At 56.9% G+C, this 20586-nt stretch overlaps 1 protein-coding gene across 2 annotated transcripts in view; it reads right to left on the reverse strand.

Moving 5' to 3' along the window:
* TBC1D10A (TBC1 domain family member 10A) overlaps positions 1-20586 on the reverse strand; it is a 36156-nt gene that overhangs the window by 7414 nt on the left and 8156 nt on the right. Inside the window, exons 2-7 of one of the 2 annotated variants that reach the window (XM_030583122.1) lie at positions 19289-19449; positions 16708-16807; positions 7654-7761; positions 4862-4968; positions 3268-3382; positions 1210-1275 (exon numbers count right to left, since the gene is read on the reverse strand). In XM_030583122.1, coding sequence (XP_030438982.1) covers positions 1210-1275; positions 3268-3382; positions 4862-4968; positions 7654-7761; positions 16708-16752 — 441 coding nt within the window. In that variant the 5' untranslated portion in view covers positions 16753-16807; positions 19289-19449. The remainder of the gene's footprint in view (positions 1-1209; positions 1276-3267; positions 3383-4861; positions 4969-7653; positions 7762-16707; positions 16808-19288; positions 19450-20586) is intronic. The other variant, XM_030583120.1, reaches the window with a different exon arrangement.

The following is a 20586-nucleotide window of genomic DNA, read 5'->3' on the forward strand; positions in this document are numbered from 1 at the left end:
GGTCAGCGGGCATCCAGTAGAGCCAGAAATTGGACCCAGAGCTACAGAGTCCCAGTCCATGGCCATCCTTCCTAGTCCACTCTACATGGCTGCTGGAGCTCGGTCTCCAGGGCTGCCCAGCCAGAGGCGTGTCCCACCAGTGCAGAAACACACTGGGAAACCCCAGTCCCCCTGCAACTCCCCTCCCTCTCCTTGGAGTGACCCACTCCTGATGCATATGGGGAACACGCTGCCCTTCTAGCGGGAGCAGATACTGCAGAATGGGAAGGGGGAGGATAGAAGGGGTTTGGACTCCAGCAGACAAGCCAGTCCTTGCTAAGAGGCTCTGGTGCAAGCCCGTGGCCCTGCCCACGGTAGCAATGCAGTCTAAGTGAGGTAGCCAGGGCCACGTGTGGTGGGAGGGGACTGGCAGGACTTCTGTTTGGGGAGGGGGAGAAATGGGAGCCTGTGAACAGAGCCTTCTGCTGTGTCAGACAAAATCTCAGTATGTGAGAATGGGATTCACGCTCTGCTGCAGCTACACACATAGATCAGCTACTGCGAGCACACGGGACCTGGCTCCCCCACCCCCACGAGCCACCTCCCCAATGTGCAATCACTGCCCCAGGCTGGACATTCTAAGCCACAGGCTTCTGACAGGCCATGGAAAAACCCAAAGCAGCTCTCCATGGGTGCTCTAGACACCCCCGTGCTGGCCATGGAGCAGCTGCTCCCGGCCTAGCCACAGAGCTGGTTTTGGAGGCTGAAGCATCCACCTGCCTCTCTGATCCATCCAGGACAGGCCCTTTCTGGACTAACCCGACACGCAGCTCAGCACCACCTGAGGCACCTGTGCAGAACAGCCTCTGCACACAGCCTGGCAAGGCAGGGCCAAGGAAGCAGCATCCCCAGGGTACAGGGAAGAACCGAGGCCCAGCAACAGTCCCGCAGAGCTGGGGACTGAACACCCGTCTGCCAGCCCAGGGCCTAACCCTGCGGCCACCCTCCCTCTGGAGCAGGTGGCCCAACAGGCCCTTTGCTACAGAGCCTCCGCACTCGACTCTCTCCGGGCTCTGCTCTGGTAGACCGTGTCCACCTGCAGCCCCTGGTGACTATCGCAGGCAGAGGAAGCCAACTGTCCTCCTCCTACTGACCCAGGCAGCTACCAGCTGCTTTCTGGGGAGCAGGCTCAGAGGGACCTCTCCCTCCCACCCACCCTCACTCACTCACCAGCTTCTCGCTGTAGTAGCCGGGGAGGTACTTCTCGCAGATCTGCACCAGGCACCAGAAGGCTTGCTGCAGGAGGGAACGGGCCGTCAGTGCAGCACAGGGCGGCGCGCGCTGCAGCCCTGCTGGAGATGCCCTCCCTGCACTCTCTGCTGTCAGTGCAGCCCCAGGCCCCCCGCTTGCCAGCGCTGCTCATCCCAAGCCATGGGGCCCAGCAAGGGGAAACAGCCCTAGGGGCACCCTGCTTCTGTGTAGCTGTACTGCTGTGCCTCAAAGCAGGGCCAGCCTGCCCCCTTCCCTGCGGCCATGCAGCAAGCTGCCCCCGGGCCCTCACCATCCCTCTGCCAGGCCTGCCCAGAGGCACCTCATTCCCGGTTTGCAGAGGGCTGGGCACCCAGCTCCTACCCATCAGTGGGAGCCCGGGTTGAGCACACCAGGCTGGTCAGTGACGTGGCGGGGACCTGTCTGAGATGAGAAGGGCTCAGGGGACAGAGCCCCAGGAAGTTCAAGGCTGTGCCCCATGCTGTGCAGCCCAGACACACACGTGGCCGCGCTCCAGGAGGAGTTTATTAATCCCAGCTCTCCACTAGCGGTTGTTACCAGCCGAACCCCAGCACCTCACGGAGGTCAGGCTCACTATCCCCATTCTACAGAGGGGAAAGGTCTTGCCCAAGGTCACCCAGCAGCAGAGCTGGGCACAGAACCCAGGTCTGAGTCCCAGGCCAGCACATGAGCCATTATGCCACACTGCCATAACCCAGAGCAGGGGGAGGAATGATGATGTCTCTGGTGCAGGGAAGCCCCATCCCCCGGAAGGCAGACAAAGCCCCTGTCATTCTCAGGAGTGGGGAGACGCGGCAGAGCATAAGCCAGAACCAATGCCTGTGGGATGCCTGCTTTAGGGTTCCCCTAGGCTGACTCCATACCCTCCAGGGCGCGGAGCACACGGCACTTCTGATACCTCTGTGGGGGGGCTCTCTCTCTGCCTGTTCAACTGAGCACTGGCCAGGCCATCCGCTTAACAAACGGGAGGGATTGGGGCCAGGGGGGTCCTTTCTGTGGAGAAAGGAACAAGCCCTACACGCCGTCTCCTTAGCTCAGCCTGAGCAGTCACCAGCCAGCCCTGGCACACATTACTGGGGAGAGGAGGATCTACAGTCAGCACCCAGTGAGATAGCCACCACTCGCTGGTGCCCCAGGCTGGCTGGCTGCAGGCCAATCCACATGCAAGCAAGGTTGTCTGCAGAGGCCAGACGTGTTTGGGTTTCCACCCGCTGAGAACAGACAAGGCAGCTACAGCAGCTCCTCCACCACAATCAAAAGTTGGGGAGACCCAACAGCCCATCCCCTACTGGCACAGGGTCCTGCAGTCCCTGGCGAACCCCCTAGGCGGCTACTCCACCCCTTGGGCTGAAAATGAGGGTAACCCCCCATTACGAGAGCTCCTTTCCCCTGCAACTCCTACTTCTAGGCACAACCAGCACCCCAGGGAAGGCCCCACTCGCTTGGGTTTGCTGCCAGGGCCCCTTGCTCTGCCTCTCCTCCTTGGGGGTGTCAGCCCTGCAGTCTCCAAACACAGCCAGGTCCTCGGGCCCTTCCCAGCCCCCTTGCTGGAGGGCTGGAGTCTCCAGAGAGGACAAGAGATCGCCTCTCCTTAGCACAGGTCAGATCCCGCTGGAGCATCGCTACCTGCCATTACACCAGACACCAGCCAACCCAGCCCTCGGGACAATCTGTCCAGGGAGCATGCAAGGAGGGCCAGGCTCTGCTGTGCTAGAAGATGCTCTCCCTGGGATCAGAGATCACTACAGGCAGCAGATCATCCCTGGGGCAGAAAGAAAGCAGGGACCCCTCCTCACTCCCTCACAGCTGCTCCACCCCCAGCCTCCTTGACCACCTCCAGGGAGCTAACTGGGATCTTCCCAGCGCAAGGCGGAACCGGTACCAACAGGGCAGGGGGATGGGCCATGCTCTGGGCCTGCGTCCCTGGAGGCTGGGTGGGTGTGTCAGAGCCCTCCCCTGGCCCTCATGGTCTTGTGGGAGGTGGTGTGCAGTCAGTACCTCGGCGGGCATGTGCATGAGCAACACTGCTGCGACGGGAGCCTGGGCCTGGCAGTAGCCCTCCTCTGGCCGGTGCAGCGTGTAGGCCTTCAGCACCCGCAACAAGTCTTGCTGCCTGCAGAGAAACAGCACCCACTGAGCAACGGGGAGCAGGGACATGGACAGGAGGCACAGGGGGTGGTGTCTGATCTCCCACCTGTAGGCGCTTGCGCCCAGGAAGGGCACCATGCCCCAGCGCCTATAGGTGGGCAGTCACACTGTACCAGGAACACAGAGATCTACTTAGAACCTCACCACTCGAGCCCCGGGAGCCAGAGGCAAACACTGTTTGGTTGGGGCCCTGCATGGGGACACCTCCCCATCCCCAGCAGCAAATAAAGTAGAGGCCGACCTCAGTATAAAATCACTTTTCATTCAGTTGGACACCAGTTCCATGCTGCTGAGAGCCTGAGTTCGCCCAGCCAGATGACTCCAGTCCATCTCAGCATGGTTCCTCAGCACGGAGGGCCTTCCAGGCACAGCAGATCACAGCCCAATGAGGCTTTGCACTGGATTCTGCTCCACCACTCTTCTCAGAACCTGCCCAAGCCCTGACACCTGCAATGCCCTGCACCAGCCAGGCAGCTGGAGTGCAAGGACTGCTGCTTACGGCAGTCACCTCACCGGCACCTGGCATTTCCCCACCACGGTTAAACTCTTTAGATAGGGCTCGTATGCACATATGCAATAGGGCCATGCAGGCACTACTGCAATGCGGATAACCAGACTGAGGCTCTGATCTCATCAGCAACGCTCCCAGAGGAGCTCCGGTGTCTTGTTCTCACTGGGTGCGTACAAGGCTGTTAGCCCCGTCACCCTCTCAGATCTGGAGCCCTTCAACAAGGTTACTCCTGTTTCATCAAGGGGCTTACAACCAACCTGCCTCCAGCCCTCGCTGATCTGGCTGGAGATGCTGACTCAGGCGCCTCTCCAGATGGGAGAGGGAGAATCTGCCTTGCAGTGGTGTGATGGAGACCTGGGAGACGACTCAGCCAGCTACTCAGAGTCACGCTCTATTGGCCAACGTGCCCAGGCCTGCAGCTATCCGCACAGAGGGACACAGCTCAGGACATGCCTGGTTACCAGGTAACCCAGAGAGGCCTCTCCCATTGCTACATACACACCTCCCTTTCACTCCATGCTTCATGTGAATAGCCAGCTCCTCCTCCCTCTGCTGTTTGATCACATGTCCACGTCCTCCAGCCCCATCGCGTCCCTCCTGCAAGACCTTTCCCCAGGCCCATCAAGGGGCAATAGTGCGACCTGCACAAAGACTGCGCCAACATGGAGCTAGACAACCAGCAATAGGTGATGAGCAATAGAGGGAGGCCGGCCCACCTAAACTCTCAGCCCACGTCCGCTACTGCTGGGTCTGAGCACCAGGGTGGGCTGGCTGCTAGAGGCAGATGCAACATTGGAGAAGGGAGTAAACAAGGCTCTACTGAGCTGATCTGCAGGTAGCCTGGCTCAGCTGCGGTCAGCCCAGAGCCTCAGCTACCAGGCCCTATGGATGCTGCAAACAACCAAGTCACATGGCAGAGAGTGGAACTCTTACCCATGTCCTCCCCGAGACACAAACATTTCATGGAATGGGAACTGCCTGTGGAGATCCCGCTCAATCACATCCAGCCACTTGGGGTCCCCTGGCGAGAGATCCAGCTCCTAGGAAGGAGGACACATGAGTAACCACAGTATACTGGGGGAGCTCACCACGCACTGGCCTCAAACATCATGTTCACCTCTCAGTGAGGTCATAGTTCGGCTTGGCAGGATGAAACCGCTGAAAAACATTTCCATGGATGATGATGAAATCTACAGCTAGGCGAGTAAGAAAAACCCTGAGAGACCAGACCCAGTGATTTTGACTTTTGAATGAGGCTTGTTACAAATGAACAGTGCAAACAGGTGTGCACTGATCAAGGGTATTTACTTTGTATATCTTGACATGTGTATTTTAACCATTTATAAAATTTAACTTTCTGAATCTCAGTGCCTGTCACTAAATAACTAACGCTCCCATAATCCCCTGCAACTGTGAAATTTAAAAATCAATAAACATTGAAAAAGATGCTCAAAACCAAACAATTCTGCCAGCCCTGATCTTAGTGCAGTTACAACCTGCCAGCGGCAGTATGAGCTGGGGCAGCCTGTGCGTGCACCAGGACCTACAGTCAATGGCTCGTCTCAGCCCCAGCCAGCAATACCACAGTATTTGGTGGCCGCCTGTTCTGAAACTTCTCAAGTGTAACTCCAGCAGGGAGAGGCTCCTGGCGCCCTGCAGTTGCTGCTCACAGCACAGCCTGAACGAGCTCCAACTTCCGCCTCCCTAGATCATCCCAAAATAGGGTCAGAGGATAAGAACCCCAGTGCCCAAGTGCCTTGCCTTGCACCTGTGTGGGGAGCCACGAGAGAATACATTCCAGCTGCACAATCCGAGGGATTCCCCCTAGCCCTTATCAGCTGGGATGGGACGATCTTTCAGATCCGCATTCACTCCCCCACACCTCAGACACCCGGGATGGGCCGACCTTTCAGATCCGCATTCACTCCCCCACACCTCAGACACCCGGGATGGGCCGACCTTTCAGATCCGCATTCACTCCCCCACACCTCAGACACCCGGGATGAGCCGACCTTTCAGATCCGCATTCACTCCCCCACACCTCAGACACCCGGGATGGGCCGACCTTTCAGACCCGCATTCACTCCCCCACACCTCAGACACCCGGGATGGGCCGACCTTTCAGACCCGCATTCACTCCCCCACACCTCAGACACCCGGGATGGGCCGACCTTTCAGACCCGCATTCACTCCCCCACACCTCAGACACCCGGGATGGGCCGACCTTTCAGATCCACATTCACTCCCCCACACCTCAGACACCCGGGATGGGCCGACCTTTCAGACCCGCATTCACTCCCCCACACCTCAGACACCCGGGATGGGATGACCTTTCAGATCCACATTCACTCCCCTACACCTCAGACACCCGGGCCCCTCCCCTGCAGCCCCTACGGGTGGGTGACAGAGGCTGAGTCAGAGGCAGCTACAGAAACCTGACTCCATGAGGTGAGGTTTGGCATTTCTCACTCCCAGTTGTGGTGTCAGCTCTTTCTTCAGGCCATGTCCCACACGTAGGCCCTGGCAAGTCAAGGGCTGTGACTTCAAGGGCTGTGGGAACAGCTCCAAGCAAGTGAGCCATAAACAAGAACTGCCCTGCGTGGCCAGTCTGAGACAGCCAGCTCAGGTTGCCTTTGCTCCACTTGGGAGCTCCTCTGCACTCGTCAGCCCCCGGGCCTCCACTACCCACATCACAGCTGCCACTCTCTAGTGACGGGCCAGGGCTTCCCCAACAGAGCCACCAATCTGGTGAACTGGAGGAGACCAGCAGCAGGAAACTTGAGAGAAGGCCTCTTCGCAAGGCTGGCTGGAGCTCACCTGTCCTATCAAAGCCGGTGGCCACAGGAGCCACAACTACACCTAGACCCAGCACTTGCTCCTCTGAGCTGGTGAAGGGAGCGGAGGCTGAAGTCCTAGCTAGCCTCAGCCCAAGCACAGCACACAGCAAGCGCCCCCTCCTGCCCCCCAGCTTCAAATGTGGGCCTCAGCCCTGACCTAGAGGGATCAGTCTCATCTTCTACTGCAGCACCCACCTGTCCACACTGCAAGAGTCACCCAGCACAGACTGGCAGCTGAATGCTCCCCAGCAGGTAATCCCTGCAGCAGACACAGCTGCAGTGTGGATTTCATTGAGAGCAGCTCTGATCGCTGTTTCACACCATTCAAGTTTCTTGTGCTAATCCCCTTGGAATGTGTATCACCCGCTGATCAGGGTTAAGTGATCCATACCCAGGGATTAGCACAGCCCAGCAGGAGGGCAGCTGGCATTATGGGGAAGTGGGGGGAAGAAGAGCCCTGGCTTTCAGGTTTGCTTCAGTAGTTCCCAGCAAGGGGTGGAGGGGAGACCAACCCCCCCTCCCCCATCTCTTTTCCGAAGGGGAGGGGCTTGTTTGCCAGTTAGCCCCACCTCCCGAGCAACTTTCACTGCATAGAGGGAGCGCCGGGGAGCACTTGTGGGTGGCTAGTCGCATTGAGTTCTTTGGGGTAGGGTCCCTCGGGGCTGTGTCTGTACAGCACCTGGCACAGTCCTGGGCCACAACTGGGGCTGCTATGGGCAACAGTACTAAAAATAGATCTAGTTAGCCCTGTTAGGGTGGCCTCCCTAGATACCAGCAGCATCCCACATGGGCACGTCCTTTGGGCTCATTTTGCAGTCAGCACCAGCAGCGCTAACCTCTGGGGAGCTGCAGATCATACAGGAAGAGGAGAAAACGAGAGCTGCTTACATCAAACCTGCCAGCGTTCTGTTCCAGCTTGACCTTGCCCCCCGAGAGGTACTGCCAGGCCCGGCCCCGCAGGGAGGGTGGGATCCCCTTCTGGCAGCGCAGCCGGATCTGAAAGGCAAAGGGAGACAGGCACTGAAACCCAGTGGGCAGATATGAATGTGGGGGCTAGCCACAGACAGGAGAGCAGCAATCTAACATCATCCAGCAACTGGCACCCCAGAGTGATTCACTAGCTAGATGCTCACAGGCTCACGTCACCCAAAAGGCAGCCACTTCTGGGCCACAGGCAGCAACTGACTGAACAGAGCACAGCAGGACAGCGAGTGAGGCACACTGCAGGGGGACTGGAGAGCAGCGGAAGGCAATGTGGCGCAGAGGCCGAGGCTGGCTCTCCAGCTCTGTGGGAGGCACCACAGGCCCTGTCTGAGCACTGAGATGAGGGGCCTGGGTTTACATCCGGCTCCAAGTTCTGGCCAGGCTGGACTAGCACCTGACAGAGTCAATGGGACGGGCATGCAGACATAATGCTGGCCGACACTGGCATCTTGCCAACAGTGGCACTGTACAGCTCAGAGCACGCTATGGGGTGACCCTCAGGCACACGGAGAACCAGACCACTCCCGCCCTCCTGCACCAATACTCAGACGGGATCAAACTCACAGCTTGGCGCAGCCGCAGTCAAGGCTTTGAGTTGCTCGGGAAGCTTAGGGGAAAATTCCTGCAGCACCAGGAACCAGTTCACATTACGAACCCTCACACTGTGTGAATGATCAGCCCAGTTCCATGCAGCCCCAGGGTGCCAGCAGAGATGCAAGACCTCAACCCCTGCAGGCAGCCTGGCAACTGCTTTGGTGGCTCTTCGGTCCCCCCAGCCCTGCTCCCGAATGTGGCCTCAGCTTTGGGAGACGGACCTGGCTGCTGCAAGCCCAGGCAATCCGAGGGAGCTGCCATTTCACGCCAGGAGCCAGAGGAACAAGATTGTGTTGCAGTTTTGTTTTTGCAGTCAGCTGAGCAGTGGCTAAAGGTCTGCTCCAGCCCTCTTAGTCCAGGAGGTGGGGATCTGGAATCTGCATTCTGGGAGCATCCATGGGGGGAAATGTCAGGGTGGATAACGAGCTGCTTCCCTGCTCCATGAGCAAAGCTAACAGGAAACCCCTGGAATTCAATTCAGGCCATTCACCGGCAGAATGGAGCCACCAGGGCTTCCTTAATGACTTCAAGGGAACCATGCAAATATACAAACCCCTCAGCCTCAACTGCTCCCTGCAGCTGCGGGAAGGGGCGGCTGCCTCTGGGCAGTGCAGGGGAAAGTTTAAAGGTTCAGAGACAGCAGCTGGAGCTGGGGATGGCTGCAGTGTCACAGTCCACGTCAGGAGCAAGACAAAGCAGCGTCTAGGTCAGGATCAGCCCTCCCCAGGACTCAGCCACCCAGCAAGACTCAGCCGGGGATTTGTATTATGAAACAAAACAGAGCCCTTCCCTCACTCCTTGCCCGCACTGATCCTCACAGCCTTCCTACAAGCTCTGCAATGCCAGAGAACAGCTGAGTGCCTGCACACAGAGGAAGAGTGGAAGGCAGCCAGGCATATGGAAGCTGCTGCTTCCCACTGCCTTCTCCCTGCATCCCTAGTGCTGAGCCAGGGCTAGGCTGCTGGGCACGAGGTGGCACGCTCCAGGGAGGAGAGGCAGCAGTGTTGCAGGAAGCATCTCCCCACTGGGGGAGGGGAAGCTTGACTCTGCTATAGCTTTGGTGCACCCAAACCAACATAGTGTTTGGGTGAGCTCAAATGATCAGCCCCACTCCCCCCATGTTCACAACGCCCACCTTTGCAGCCAGGAGGTGGAGGGCCCCAGTGACCCTCTCTTAGGAGCCTAGGAATTGCCACAGCACATCAGACCTGAGACCTATCTAGGCCAGTACCCTGACAGCAGAAAAGCTCCAGCTACTTAAGATGCAGGTGCAAAAACCCACCAGCTGGCAGTTCAGGAATACCTGTCTCCCCAGGAAGTTTTTTCCCAACCTCCATCAGTTACTAGTTGGAATGAGGGTTTTTCTCTCTTATCCTGTGTACTGCAATAGTAGATAAGGATCGGACACTTGCCCCAGTGAGTGTCTGAATCTACCAAGCTCTTGGCCACATCCTGTGGCAGTGAATTCCACAGGTTAACTGGGCACGGTGTACCAAAAAGGACTCTGCTGAGTTGGACCGTCTTGTAGGAGCCAGATAACTCCCAGTAGCTCTGTGCAAGAGGAACAAGGGAGCATTTCCATCAGAACATCCTTTGGCTAGGTCAAGGCTGCAGCATAATGGCAGTGGCTGGAGCCAGGCAAGAGCAGTGACAGACCCCTTCCCATGCCAGCACTGCCAGTGCATTCCCATCTAACCAGCTGCAACACCCCCTGCTATCCACAGGCCAGGCCAGGCCTGAGGGGTAGCAGCAGCCGCCACAGCAGCCAACTGTATCAAACATCCACAACCTGCAGTAGTTTTTGGATGTACATGTTCAGTTCAGGGCTGGCACTTCCACTGAGGCGAACTAGGCAATCACCTAGGGCGCCAGGATTTTCAGGGGGCGGCATTTTGCCAGGGAGGCAGCAGGCGGCTCTGGTGGAGCTGCCGCAGCCGTGCCTGCGGAGGGTCCGTTGGTCCGCGACTCCGGTGGAGCTGCCGCAGGCATGCCTGCGGACGGTCGGCTGCTCCCGTGGCTCCGGTGGGCCTCCCGCAGGCATGGCTGCAGCAGCTTCATCGGAGCCGCGGACCAGAGGACCCTCCACAGGAATGGCTGCAGCAGCTCCACCAGAGCCGCGGGAGCGGCGCACGGGGCAGTGAAATGGCCGTGTGCCTAGGGCGTGAAAAACTCTAGCGCCGGTCCTGGTTCAGTTGGGACCAAAGTCCAAATCACGAGGCAGCTGCCTGCCTCCCCACAAAGGGGAGAATCAGCAGCGCTCTCTGGCTGCCAGGAAACAGGCTGAGGCACAGAGACCGCTGCCCAATGGGCTATTCAGCCTGATGAATTTAGAGCCTGAGAATGACTGCAGGGTTAGAAAACACCTTAGAGCAACAGATCCCAGGAGCTCTGTGTTTAGCGTAGAAAAAGGTAAGGGGGGACGTGATCAGTTTAAGCACCTACATGGGGAACAGATATTGGACAGCAGGCTCCGCAGGCCAGCAAAGGAAGGGATAATATGATCCAATGTCTGGACGCTGAAGCTAGACAAATTCCGACAGGAAAATAAGGCACAAATTTTTAACAGCGAGAGTAACTAACCACTGGAACGATCCACCAATGGGTGTGGTTAAAAGCTGCCCACAGTGCAGAATCCACAGGTGTTGGAAGCCTCTCCAACAGCCACTCCAGTTCAGACAGGCTTTCGTTCAGGGCAGTTCTCAGCACGTGTTAGGTCAGACTGGAGGGTCCCAGGGGTCCCTTCAGATCAAGGAAGAGGCCGTCAGTGGATTGCAGTGGGGCTGCTCCAGTCACCCTGCCGGAGCCCTGCCACATGGAGGCAGCTCTGGCAACGCAGGAAGACGCCCTGATGTTTCCTTACTCAGCCCTCCTACAGTAAATGGGCTGGCCGGGAACCTGCCACACATCTGCCACTAGGGCTACCAAAGCCGACCTGTCAGCCTCCCAGCGCCCTAGAAGCACCCAAAGCTCCCAGCCAGGACTTATTCACCCAAGCCCTGAGCTGCCACTCAGATCTTGACACTTAATGATGCTAGAAACAGCTTCTCTGTACACAAAAGTGAGATTAGGAAGAGACAGGGATGGCGGCAGATGGAACGCAACCCTTGGCTATGGCCCAGCCAGGGTGCACAGGGTAGATTTAGGGGCACCTCTCAGCATGGTCCAGTCACTTTGTAGCAGCTGCTTCCGTCAGGAGTCCAGCTGTTTGAGGCTGTGCTGATCAGCCCAGCAGACACCTCCTCTACCAAAGACCCCAATGCGCCACTGGCCAGGCAGGGGACATCTCCAATAGGGGGAAGGCAGATAAAGATGGAATCGCAGCACCACCCACAGTCCCACTGATACTGGGGGGACTGGAAGGGTGCAGTCAGCTATGTGAGAGGAAGAATCCGAACCCAGTGACCCCTCCGTATAATCAGAACGAGCTGGACATGGGCCTGTTTACTCTCACTCTAAGAATTGCAGTCATCTGTCCACCTGGCACCCAGGGAAGCACCAGAGACAGACGGGTGCTTTTCAGAGCCCAGTAAGGAGGACACTAGTGTCAAAGGGAAACCAGGAAATCCCAAGACACAGGAACCTGAGGAGAGGGCAGGTGCAACTCCAGCAGCCCTCTCCATGAGCTGCTTCACCGCTATGGCACATATTACTCCTCAGTTATGGGGCAGAGATGATTTCTCTTGCATGTATCCAGTGCCACCAGTCAAAGCTTGAGGTCCTGCAGCTTTCAGCCCCTCTCCCAGTGCACAGAAGCCGCTGTTCTGTTTTGCTGCTGAGCTACTGGCCAGTCATATCTGGCCTAGCAGAAGCTGCTTTGGCTTACGGCCACATGGCTGAGACTCCTCAACAATGGGCAGTAACTGCACATGCTAGCCCCCACCCCAAGTGAGAACCGTGTTCCTGGAAACACAGCACTTCCTGGTCTACGCGCCAGGGCAGCTTCCAACACAATCAGCCTGAACAAAACTCCCAAGCAGAGCAAGGCCCTGGGCAGTGCAGAGCCTTCACACTAACAGGAAGCACGGTGCACAGCGCCCAGAGCAGCAGGCATCTCTGAAACGCTGACGGCTTCTTTTAAAGCCACAGTCCCCTTCCCACTGGTTTCACAGGCAAGGAGGAAGCAGAGCTGGGAGCAAGAACACTTTCGGGTCAGATATCCAACTGGATAAGTGGCACCCGGGCCAGGCCCTGCTCAGACAGCTAGAGGCTGATGGATTATCTGTGCCCTGGCTTCTACTCAGCCCGGCAGCGCCAAGCTCTGCTCCCTTCACCCTGGCACAAGGCTGCATACGGGGACAGTGGGAACAAGGCCCAGGCGCAAGCCCTGCACCACAGGGAACGAGGATGCAAATCTGGGAGCCGAACCCAGCCATGAGGGGATGGCAGCCCAGCCAAGATGCCTGAGATTTTTAGGCCATGAAGACTCACCTCAATGCTCATTCCCTGCAGCCCTTTGTGCCAGGGATGGGAAGAGCCGAGGCCAGAGCTGCAGCATCCCAGGCTTCACAGATACTGTGCCTCAGGCTCGAGGGCTGAACTGATTTTGGCAGGCAGGATTTTAAGCACAAGCAACATTCAGAGTCCTGCTGTTTCCATACCACACTGGGTCCTACACTGGTGGGCAGCCACTAACTTTGCACTGTCTTCCCACATCTCCCAGCACCAGTGCCGCCTGCTTGCACCATCCCTCAGTAGTGCTACCAGCTCAAAGCTAGGCCTTCACCTCCTCTGACCTCAGCCCACTGCCCCACACAGTGAGGATCTCCGAGTCCCAGCTCTCCACTCCAACCTGTGCATAGCTCCACCAGCCATCCTCTTCCACAGAGCGTGGGCCTGTCCGCGGCTTCCCCATTCGGACCAGGAGCCAGTTCAAAATCACCCCCTGCTGGGATTGCTCAGCAGAACTCAGCGCCCCTCTCCTTCCTGACCGCTCAACCAATCAGGCACCAGCAAGCCCTGTCCCTGCCACCGGAGAGCGCCTTCTCCTTTGCAGCACGTGCCCTCGGGAACAGCCCAACCTCCCTTCTCAGGATCACTGCTGAAGAAGTCTTGCCAGTTTCACTTGTTACTTTAACTCCAGTGTTCAAGCAGTATCTGCAGAAAGAGAACCTCTCCCTGGGTCACCTGTCCTGATCCTTTCTGGGGGCAGTGAGAGACAGGAGGGGGCTCTGGATCAAATACCTGGTGGGCAAAATCTGACAAGGTGGGAAGCGATGCACAGCAGGGAGAAGGTGAAGCCGAAGAAATGTGCCAAAGCTGTGTGTCTGGAGGGCCCACCAGGACGGAAGAGCAGGGAGAAGCAGAAGTGAGGGGTGCAGGTGCTTGGGGTGTGCTGCTGAGCAGAGTCTCCAGAGCACCTGAGAAGGGCTGGGCAGGAATAGGCCCAGGAGGGAGTCTTGGCATGCCCGGAGACAGGGAATCCTGGTTAACGCCAGCAGGGAAGTCTTGGTGACGGTGACTCGCACTCCCCACCCCACCCCCCAACTCTACGCACACCTGACAGAAGGCTGCAAGCCCAGAAGCAGAGCAGTGAGGGGCTCCAGTACTGGGATTTTACAGGAAGCCCCCACCCCAGGAACAGACTTGCTCCCCCCCAGCCTTAGTCCTGCCACCAACGTTCAGCGAGAGGTGCTGGCAGCCCTCTGTTATTCATAGAACACAGGTCAGAGCCTCTTGGTCGGCTTGAGGGGAAGTGTCACATATTCTGGGGCAGTGCAGATGGGAATTGGCTTCTGCGTAAGCCCAGTGAGGCGTTCCCAGCAGAGACCCTGGGTTTATCAATCATCTATCAGTCCTTTGAAATGGGATCTGGACAAGTGTTTGCTCCATGGAGACACGTGACTTCGCTGGGCTGCGGCAGACCCAGAAATGCTGAGCCTGGCTGTTGGCTTCATGCTCTGGCTCCAATCAATCATCTCACGGCACTAGCATTAGAAGTTCCCCTTCCCTGGATTGCTCTGTACAGAGGAACAGTAGAACGGACAGGTCAGGCAGAAGCAAGGAATGGGAGCTCAATTCAGACCTGCCTGTGCGACTGCCCTTGCCCAACCTCAAAATCGAAGAGAGGATTTGGAGAGTTCGGTGCCTGCGAATGGTGTAGAGACTGAGCAGCCTGTTTTCTCCAAATGCAGCAGAAAAATCTGGGATGAGAAGGGAGGGCAGGCTTTGGACTAAAGCAATGGGACTCACTCTCCAGTAGGACTTGTCCATTTCAGGCTGTCCCACCCTGGAAGAGTGCACAGGAAGGCAGTGCTCATGTACAATGCCCGGGCTGATCGGTTAGTCTGGAGAGGTTTGAGGGGACCCTTACACATGTAATGCACATGGTCAGTGTATGATCACGTTTCCCTTTAACCAGTCCCACAAGGTGAGAATGAGGTGACACTGAAAGGGAATGCTGAAGCCCAAGGCACGCACAGCATAACATGTGCACAGTTGGATTTCAACAGGCCAGGATAAGGGACCATTGACATCAGCAGCTAAAGATAATAAGAGCTGTTCAGTCCTGATGCTTCAGGATAGGGAGGTCTGCATGAAGGGAGTTACCCCAGAACAGCCTTGCACAGACTGGACAGCTGTGGTGCGGCCAAAGAACCGCTCTCAGCCTGGAAGCAAGCTAGGACTCTCTTGCTCCTGACTGCTAGCCCCGGACACTCGACTTCCTCCTTGCAGCTAGGACTGATCCCTGGGCGGATCTCTGCAGCACTGTGCCCAGGGTTTGACTGAAAGCACCAAGCAGTCTCTCAGGCTTGCGAGAATGCAGGTGGGGCACCACTGCAGGGCTGGAACCTGCGTTACTAGCAAGAGGCCTTAGCAAAAGCAGTTTGATTGCCCAGGAGCTCGCCTGGCCTGCTCACCTGCCTTCTCCTGGGAGCTCTGCGGACTTCACTCAAGCAGTAGAATGAGTGATTGCTCTGCTCAGAGGAACAGCACGAGAGTTAGGAAAGATGCTGCCAGAAGCATCCTCAGCTGCATCTGGTTTTATTAGGGACGGTAACAGAGAAACAAGTAGGAGCCAGGTGAGTTCTGCACTCCAGACAGAACTGTGCTATCAAGGGGCAAAAGGAGACTAAGACAATCTGGTTTGCCCTTGTACAGCCCATGAGTAACAACAGAACCCATCTCTTAGATCCCAGTAACAGGGATGGATATAGATTAGCAACCTATGGGAAACCTCACTGACCTAAATAGAGATAACGTAGGAATCTAACTTCAGGGCAGAGAGCCAGTCTGCGTTTGAGCTGGGCGATGCTCAGCAGGGCTCCAATGGTCACTGAGCCTTTGGGCACTGCAGCAGTACGGACACAGACCTAGCCAAGACACTGCACTGAACTCTGCAGTTCTGTTTTTCATTTTTTAAAAGTTTGATTCCCCCCTAGTAATGAGAAAACAGACCCTGGCACAAGAGGAAATGGCTCCTCTGAGAGGGGTTCAGCCAGTGAGTGGCTATACTGCCACCAAGCCCTTAGCCACGTCCATTCAAGTCCAAAAGGGAAACATTACACACAAAGCTCAGAGTTTGAGATTCCCATGATGCCAATGAAATTAAAGGTGTCAATGGAAACGTAGTTTGTGTTCCCATTGCTCTGTACTTGCAATGCAAACATTTCAGCACAGGCACAGGGAACAAAGCTAGAAGTGAAACTGACTAGTATATTTCCATTGTCTGGGAAGACCACACAGCGGAGCAAGCAGCATCAGTGAGGAAACGTGGATTTCAAACATTCAGGATTAAGTCAGGTGTTAGACTGGGAAGGAATTTTGCTTTTAACCTTTAAGCACGCTCCCCTTCTCCCCCCACACCCCCCAACCCCATGCTAAGACTGGGCCATGGCTCGGCTCCCCAGAGCTGATGTCTGAACGTGGGACTCTGCCTTTGAAGACCTAGGGGAGATGGGAACAAAGTGGGCCAGGCCCCTCTCCCCTTCACATTAGGACACCCCCCAGAGGGGGAAAAGGAGGCTCTGCTAAGGCCAAGCTGCCCCACCACTAGCTGCTCCAGTACAGTGACACCACGGCAGCTAAAGCCAAACAGCTCCCAGAAAGGCAGAGAGGGCACCACCCAGCCCCACTGTTCTCTCCCTGAATGAGAGAGGCCTGTGAGAAAACTCCCTACCCAGCTCCAAGGATGAGTCAGCTCACGATCTGTCTTCTGCTCACACCTCTGAGCGCCCTGCTTGGATGAGCACAGCTGAGGGTCTGGAGAGGGTTAGGCAGAGGGAACTCACACCAAGGAAGGAAACCCCCAGTCCCGGGGGCATTTACACAGACCCACTGGGTCCCAACACCCCAAAGTGAGAGCTGCCAGAGCCAGGGTTACAGGACAGCTGGGAGAAAAGCACTGGAGCTTTCAGGTGCACTTACCTTCTTGTGCTTCTTGGCCATCCATTTGTCCCAGTTATTGAGCATATCCAGCCATTTGGACTCCCTCTGCCTCAGCACCTCCAGTGGCACCTCCTCCAGCCTAGGGGATGGGGGAGAGAAGAGAACATGTCACATGGGGCAAAGCCACCAAATTGGGATTTAGCATCGCTCCAGTCACAGCAAGTGGAACTGGGAGCCTGCAGCCCCTTTCAGAGGATTTCACCTACAAGAACACCTGCTCCATGCGCCTCATCCCCCCGTGCTGCTGCTGCCACCTGGAGCGCCCGGGGAATGGCTCTAACTCGCCCAGGCTCCCTGGGACAAGTGCTTGCTGAGAATCCCCCTCGCATACAACCCTCCTACTCTGCATGCTCACGACACAGACCTCTAACCTGGGCTCAGCTTCGACTCCCCTGGCCCTCTCCTTGCAGCCCGGCAGCATCACACTTTGCTGCATTCCTACAGCCCAGGCTGTTCTGTCCTGACCCCTGGTGCTCCACCTCATCCTTCCAGTCTGCATGCAGGTTCCTCTTCCCGGCCTGCTGCTCTGCCACCTGCACCAGCTCCCATCATTTCCCCACTGGAGATGCCAGCGCCTTGGCCCCACCTTCAAGAACCCTCCCAGGTGCCCCTTCCCTATCTAGTCTTGCATCCTGCAAACCCCCCACCTCCACCGCACCAGCAATGACACCAGCCTGGCTTGCCCATTCCTCTCCTTACACCCTTCCTGACTCACCCCGAGCCAGCTCCCCGTGTCTCTGCGAGACACTGGCCAGCGATGGCCTGGGGGGTGGGGGGGAACAGCTGCCACTAGTCAGACTGTAAGCTAAGCAGGGCAGGCACTGCGTCTGGACAGATTTATATAGCAGCTAACACAATGGGGGCCCAGGCCTGATTAGGCCCCAAGTACTAAACCTTTAACAGCAGCAATGTAAGTCAGTGTCTCGTTCCTGAGCCAGAAGCAGGAGAAAGAACAAGATACAGGCGCCATTAAGCTACTCCAGAACCCTGGAGCATGTGGGCCACTCTGCATACAGACACAGGCAGCAGCCCTTGCCCTGTTCTACTGGGCAGGAACGTTAACTTCAGAGCTCTGAAGAACAAACCACGGCAGGGTGCTGCACGAGCAGACTCTAGACTGGCAGCCAGTGACAACCGGCAGCACCAGCTTCTTAGGGTGCATCTACACTGCAGCAGGGAGACGCAATTCCCAGGTCAGGTAGAGGAACGTGCTAGCTTTGATTGTGCCTGTGTTCTAAAACCAGTGACGTGGCCACGGTGGCCCAGGCTAACCATCAATAGGGACTGGACTTGGGTGGTTAGCCCGAGCCTTCACCCATACCACTGTGGTCACACTGCGGGTTTTAGTGCACTAGCTGGATCCAAGTTAGCGCGTGCATGTCTACCCAAGCTGGGTGTTACTCACGGGGAGCCACTAGCCAGATCCTGACCTCGGCAGCTCAGTAGGCCTTCCAGGTCCTCTACAATTAATACCAGTCATTTTCTGCACTGCCTCTGATCCCTGCGTTTGGGGGATGGATTTCAAGAGCCTGGGTTGGAGTCAAAGCCAGCTCCAGACATCGCCCCAACCCCCTCTTAACAGCTTCAAGTACTGCCAAGGGGATGCTTCAAAGCCAGGGTCCAGGTCTGCCAGAGATCTACCTCCCACCAGCCCCAGACTGTCCTACAGAGCAATAGCAACATCTGGGCTCAGGCCTGGGATCCGATGGCAGATCAGCCCTGGTTCAGAGGATGCGCTTGGGACAAGATGGACTTGAGCGCTCATGAACTTGGCAGCGGTTTTACACTCTCCACCGGTATGAAGACTTTTACTGGATGTAAAGCAAAGCCACAGCCCTCTTCCTCCCAGACCAGCCCCCATCCAATGAGACCAGCCAGCACTTCAGATATCATCCCTCAGTGCAGCACAAGCCCTGAGCCCGGGAAGCTAAAGAACTGGCACCAACCCACAGCGCAGAGAGGCAAGAAATTGAGTTAGACCCTGCATCCAGGAACGGCCTGTGCTGTGCCCACAGGAGCAATCCACATGCAACTTGGATGGCACCTGCAACGGAGGGGAGACAGGCCTTTCACACGGGCTCCTTGCCACAGGCGTGCACCATCCTTTAACAGCTGTGTGCACCTCCACCAACTCAGGAAAGATGGAGCCCAGCAGGCGCTGGGCTGGGAACAAGCAGCATGTCATGAGAAATTCAGCTCCGATACCCTGGGGGAGATTTTTAATCACATCAGGAAAGTGACAGCCCACCACAGCCTGTAATGCAGCCTTCCCCCATCACCAAGTATTACAGTACATGGCTTCCTACAAGCGATACAGTGCAGTACTGACACTCGAAATGCTAGTGCCTGTGTCACCTAATAGCACTGAGCTACAAAGCGGATACTGGAAACCTCAAACCAGCACAATCCGAGTTCAGCCCAGGTCTGATTTAGCCCTCATACTACACAAGTTCAGGCAGAAGGGAGGCAATTCGGTCACCACGCAGAGCCAGCAGCTACAGTCCCAGTCCGTGTGGAATGAGCATGTCCCCCTTTAACCTTCTGCAAGAACCACGCTCACCACAGCCATGGTCACACCCTCACTTCTGCTTTCAGTGCAGAACCATCATGACCAGGCTGTGCCTCTGCCTCGCGCCGTACAGACCCTGGCTCAGCTTGTCGGCGGCATTTCGGTGGATGCTTGTCCGCCGACACAGTCCTCTGTGGCTCGTCATCTGGCTCCTGTCAGATGAAAAAGGTTGGGGACCACTGGCGTACAGCTTCATCCCGTGGGCTCTCACTTCAGCCAGCCATCCAGCGGGTGGTGCTGTGACCACAACCCAGCCCAGGGCCCTGCTGACAGGCCCCTGAAACAGCAACAGATGGCATCGCTGATCCAAGTGGGGCATCTATGGAAGAGGAAGGGTCAACCCCGGAGATGGTGGGTGACCCCTGCTCCCAGCTGCCATCTGAGTCCACCTGGACCAGCTTGGGGATTCAACCCAGTTATCCAGGCCAGCTGGCCCGCAGCACCCAATGAAGTCCAGGGGTGAGGAGTGTGCTCAGGAAGTTGGGCTCTGTCTATGGAGCTGGCACAAGCTCACATAAGGGGGTGCAGGGTCCAGACCCATCTCACACAACAAGGAACCCGCCACACAAGGTCAGGACGGTGGGCAGGGGAGGGGAGGACTTGGCAGCTGCTGCTGAACGCTCTGTAGGCTGGGCCCCTTGGAAGGCTCAGGTGTCCCCCAAAGGCAGCTGGCACAGCTGTGCGCACTCAGTGATTCCTGCCTTTGCATCTGCTTCTCCATGGCTGCCTGACCCCGACACCAGCACGTCAGTACACAGCACTTCAACCATGAGGAGCCGCACCAATGGGACGGGGCCACAGGTTTAAAGTTCTACACGCATGTCAATATTTTGCTGGACCAGGATGATATAGCACATGCTGCCCAAGCTACCAGCCCAGGGGATCCCAAAGTTCCTCCCACAGCCCATCCTGATACCAGCTGACATTCAGGAACTGTCGAGAACCATCACCCCCCAGCAAAGTTGCCTCCCTGCTGCTCTAGAAGCTGCCCTGCACATGGATGCAGCACGGGGAAGCCTAGATTACAGGGCAGCAGCTCTGGAACCCTCCCTACAGAAGAGCCCCTCCAGCTGAACCATAAGCCTCTGACCTGGGCTAATGTGTCTGCAAGTGCTCCTTGCCATGTATAATGTCAGCTCCTCACTGCCGGGCCTCCTGCACATGGCAGCAGCCTCCTGCTGGGTGCACAGGAGGAAGTGAGCCACCTCCATTACAGTTCTCTTAAAAAGCATTAATTTGTGGGGGAGGGAAGCTTTGCTCCTGGAAAGAACTAAGGGTCCTTGCACAGC

Source organism: Gopherus evgoodei, chromosome 13, assembly GCF_007399415.2.
Source record: "Gopherus evgoodei ecotype Sinaloan lineage chromosome 13, rGopEvg1_v1.p, whole genome shotgun sequence".
Lineage (NCBI taxonomy): Eukaryota > Metazoa > Chordata > Testudines > Testudinidae > Gopherus > Gopherus evgoodei.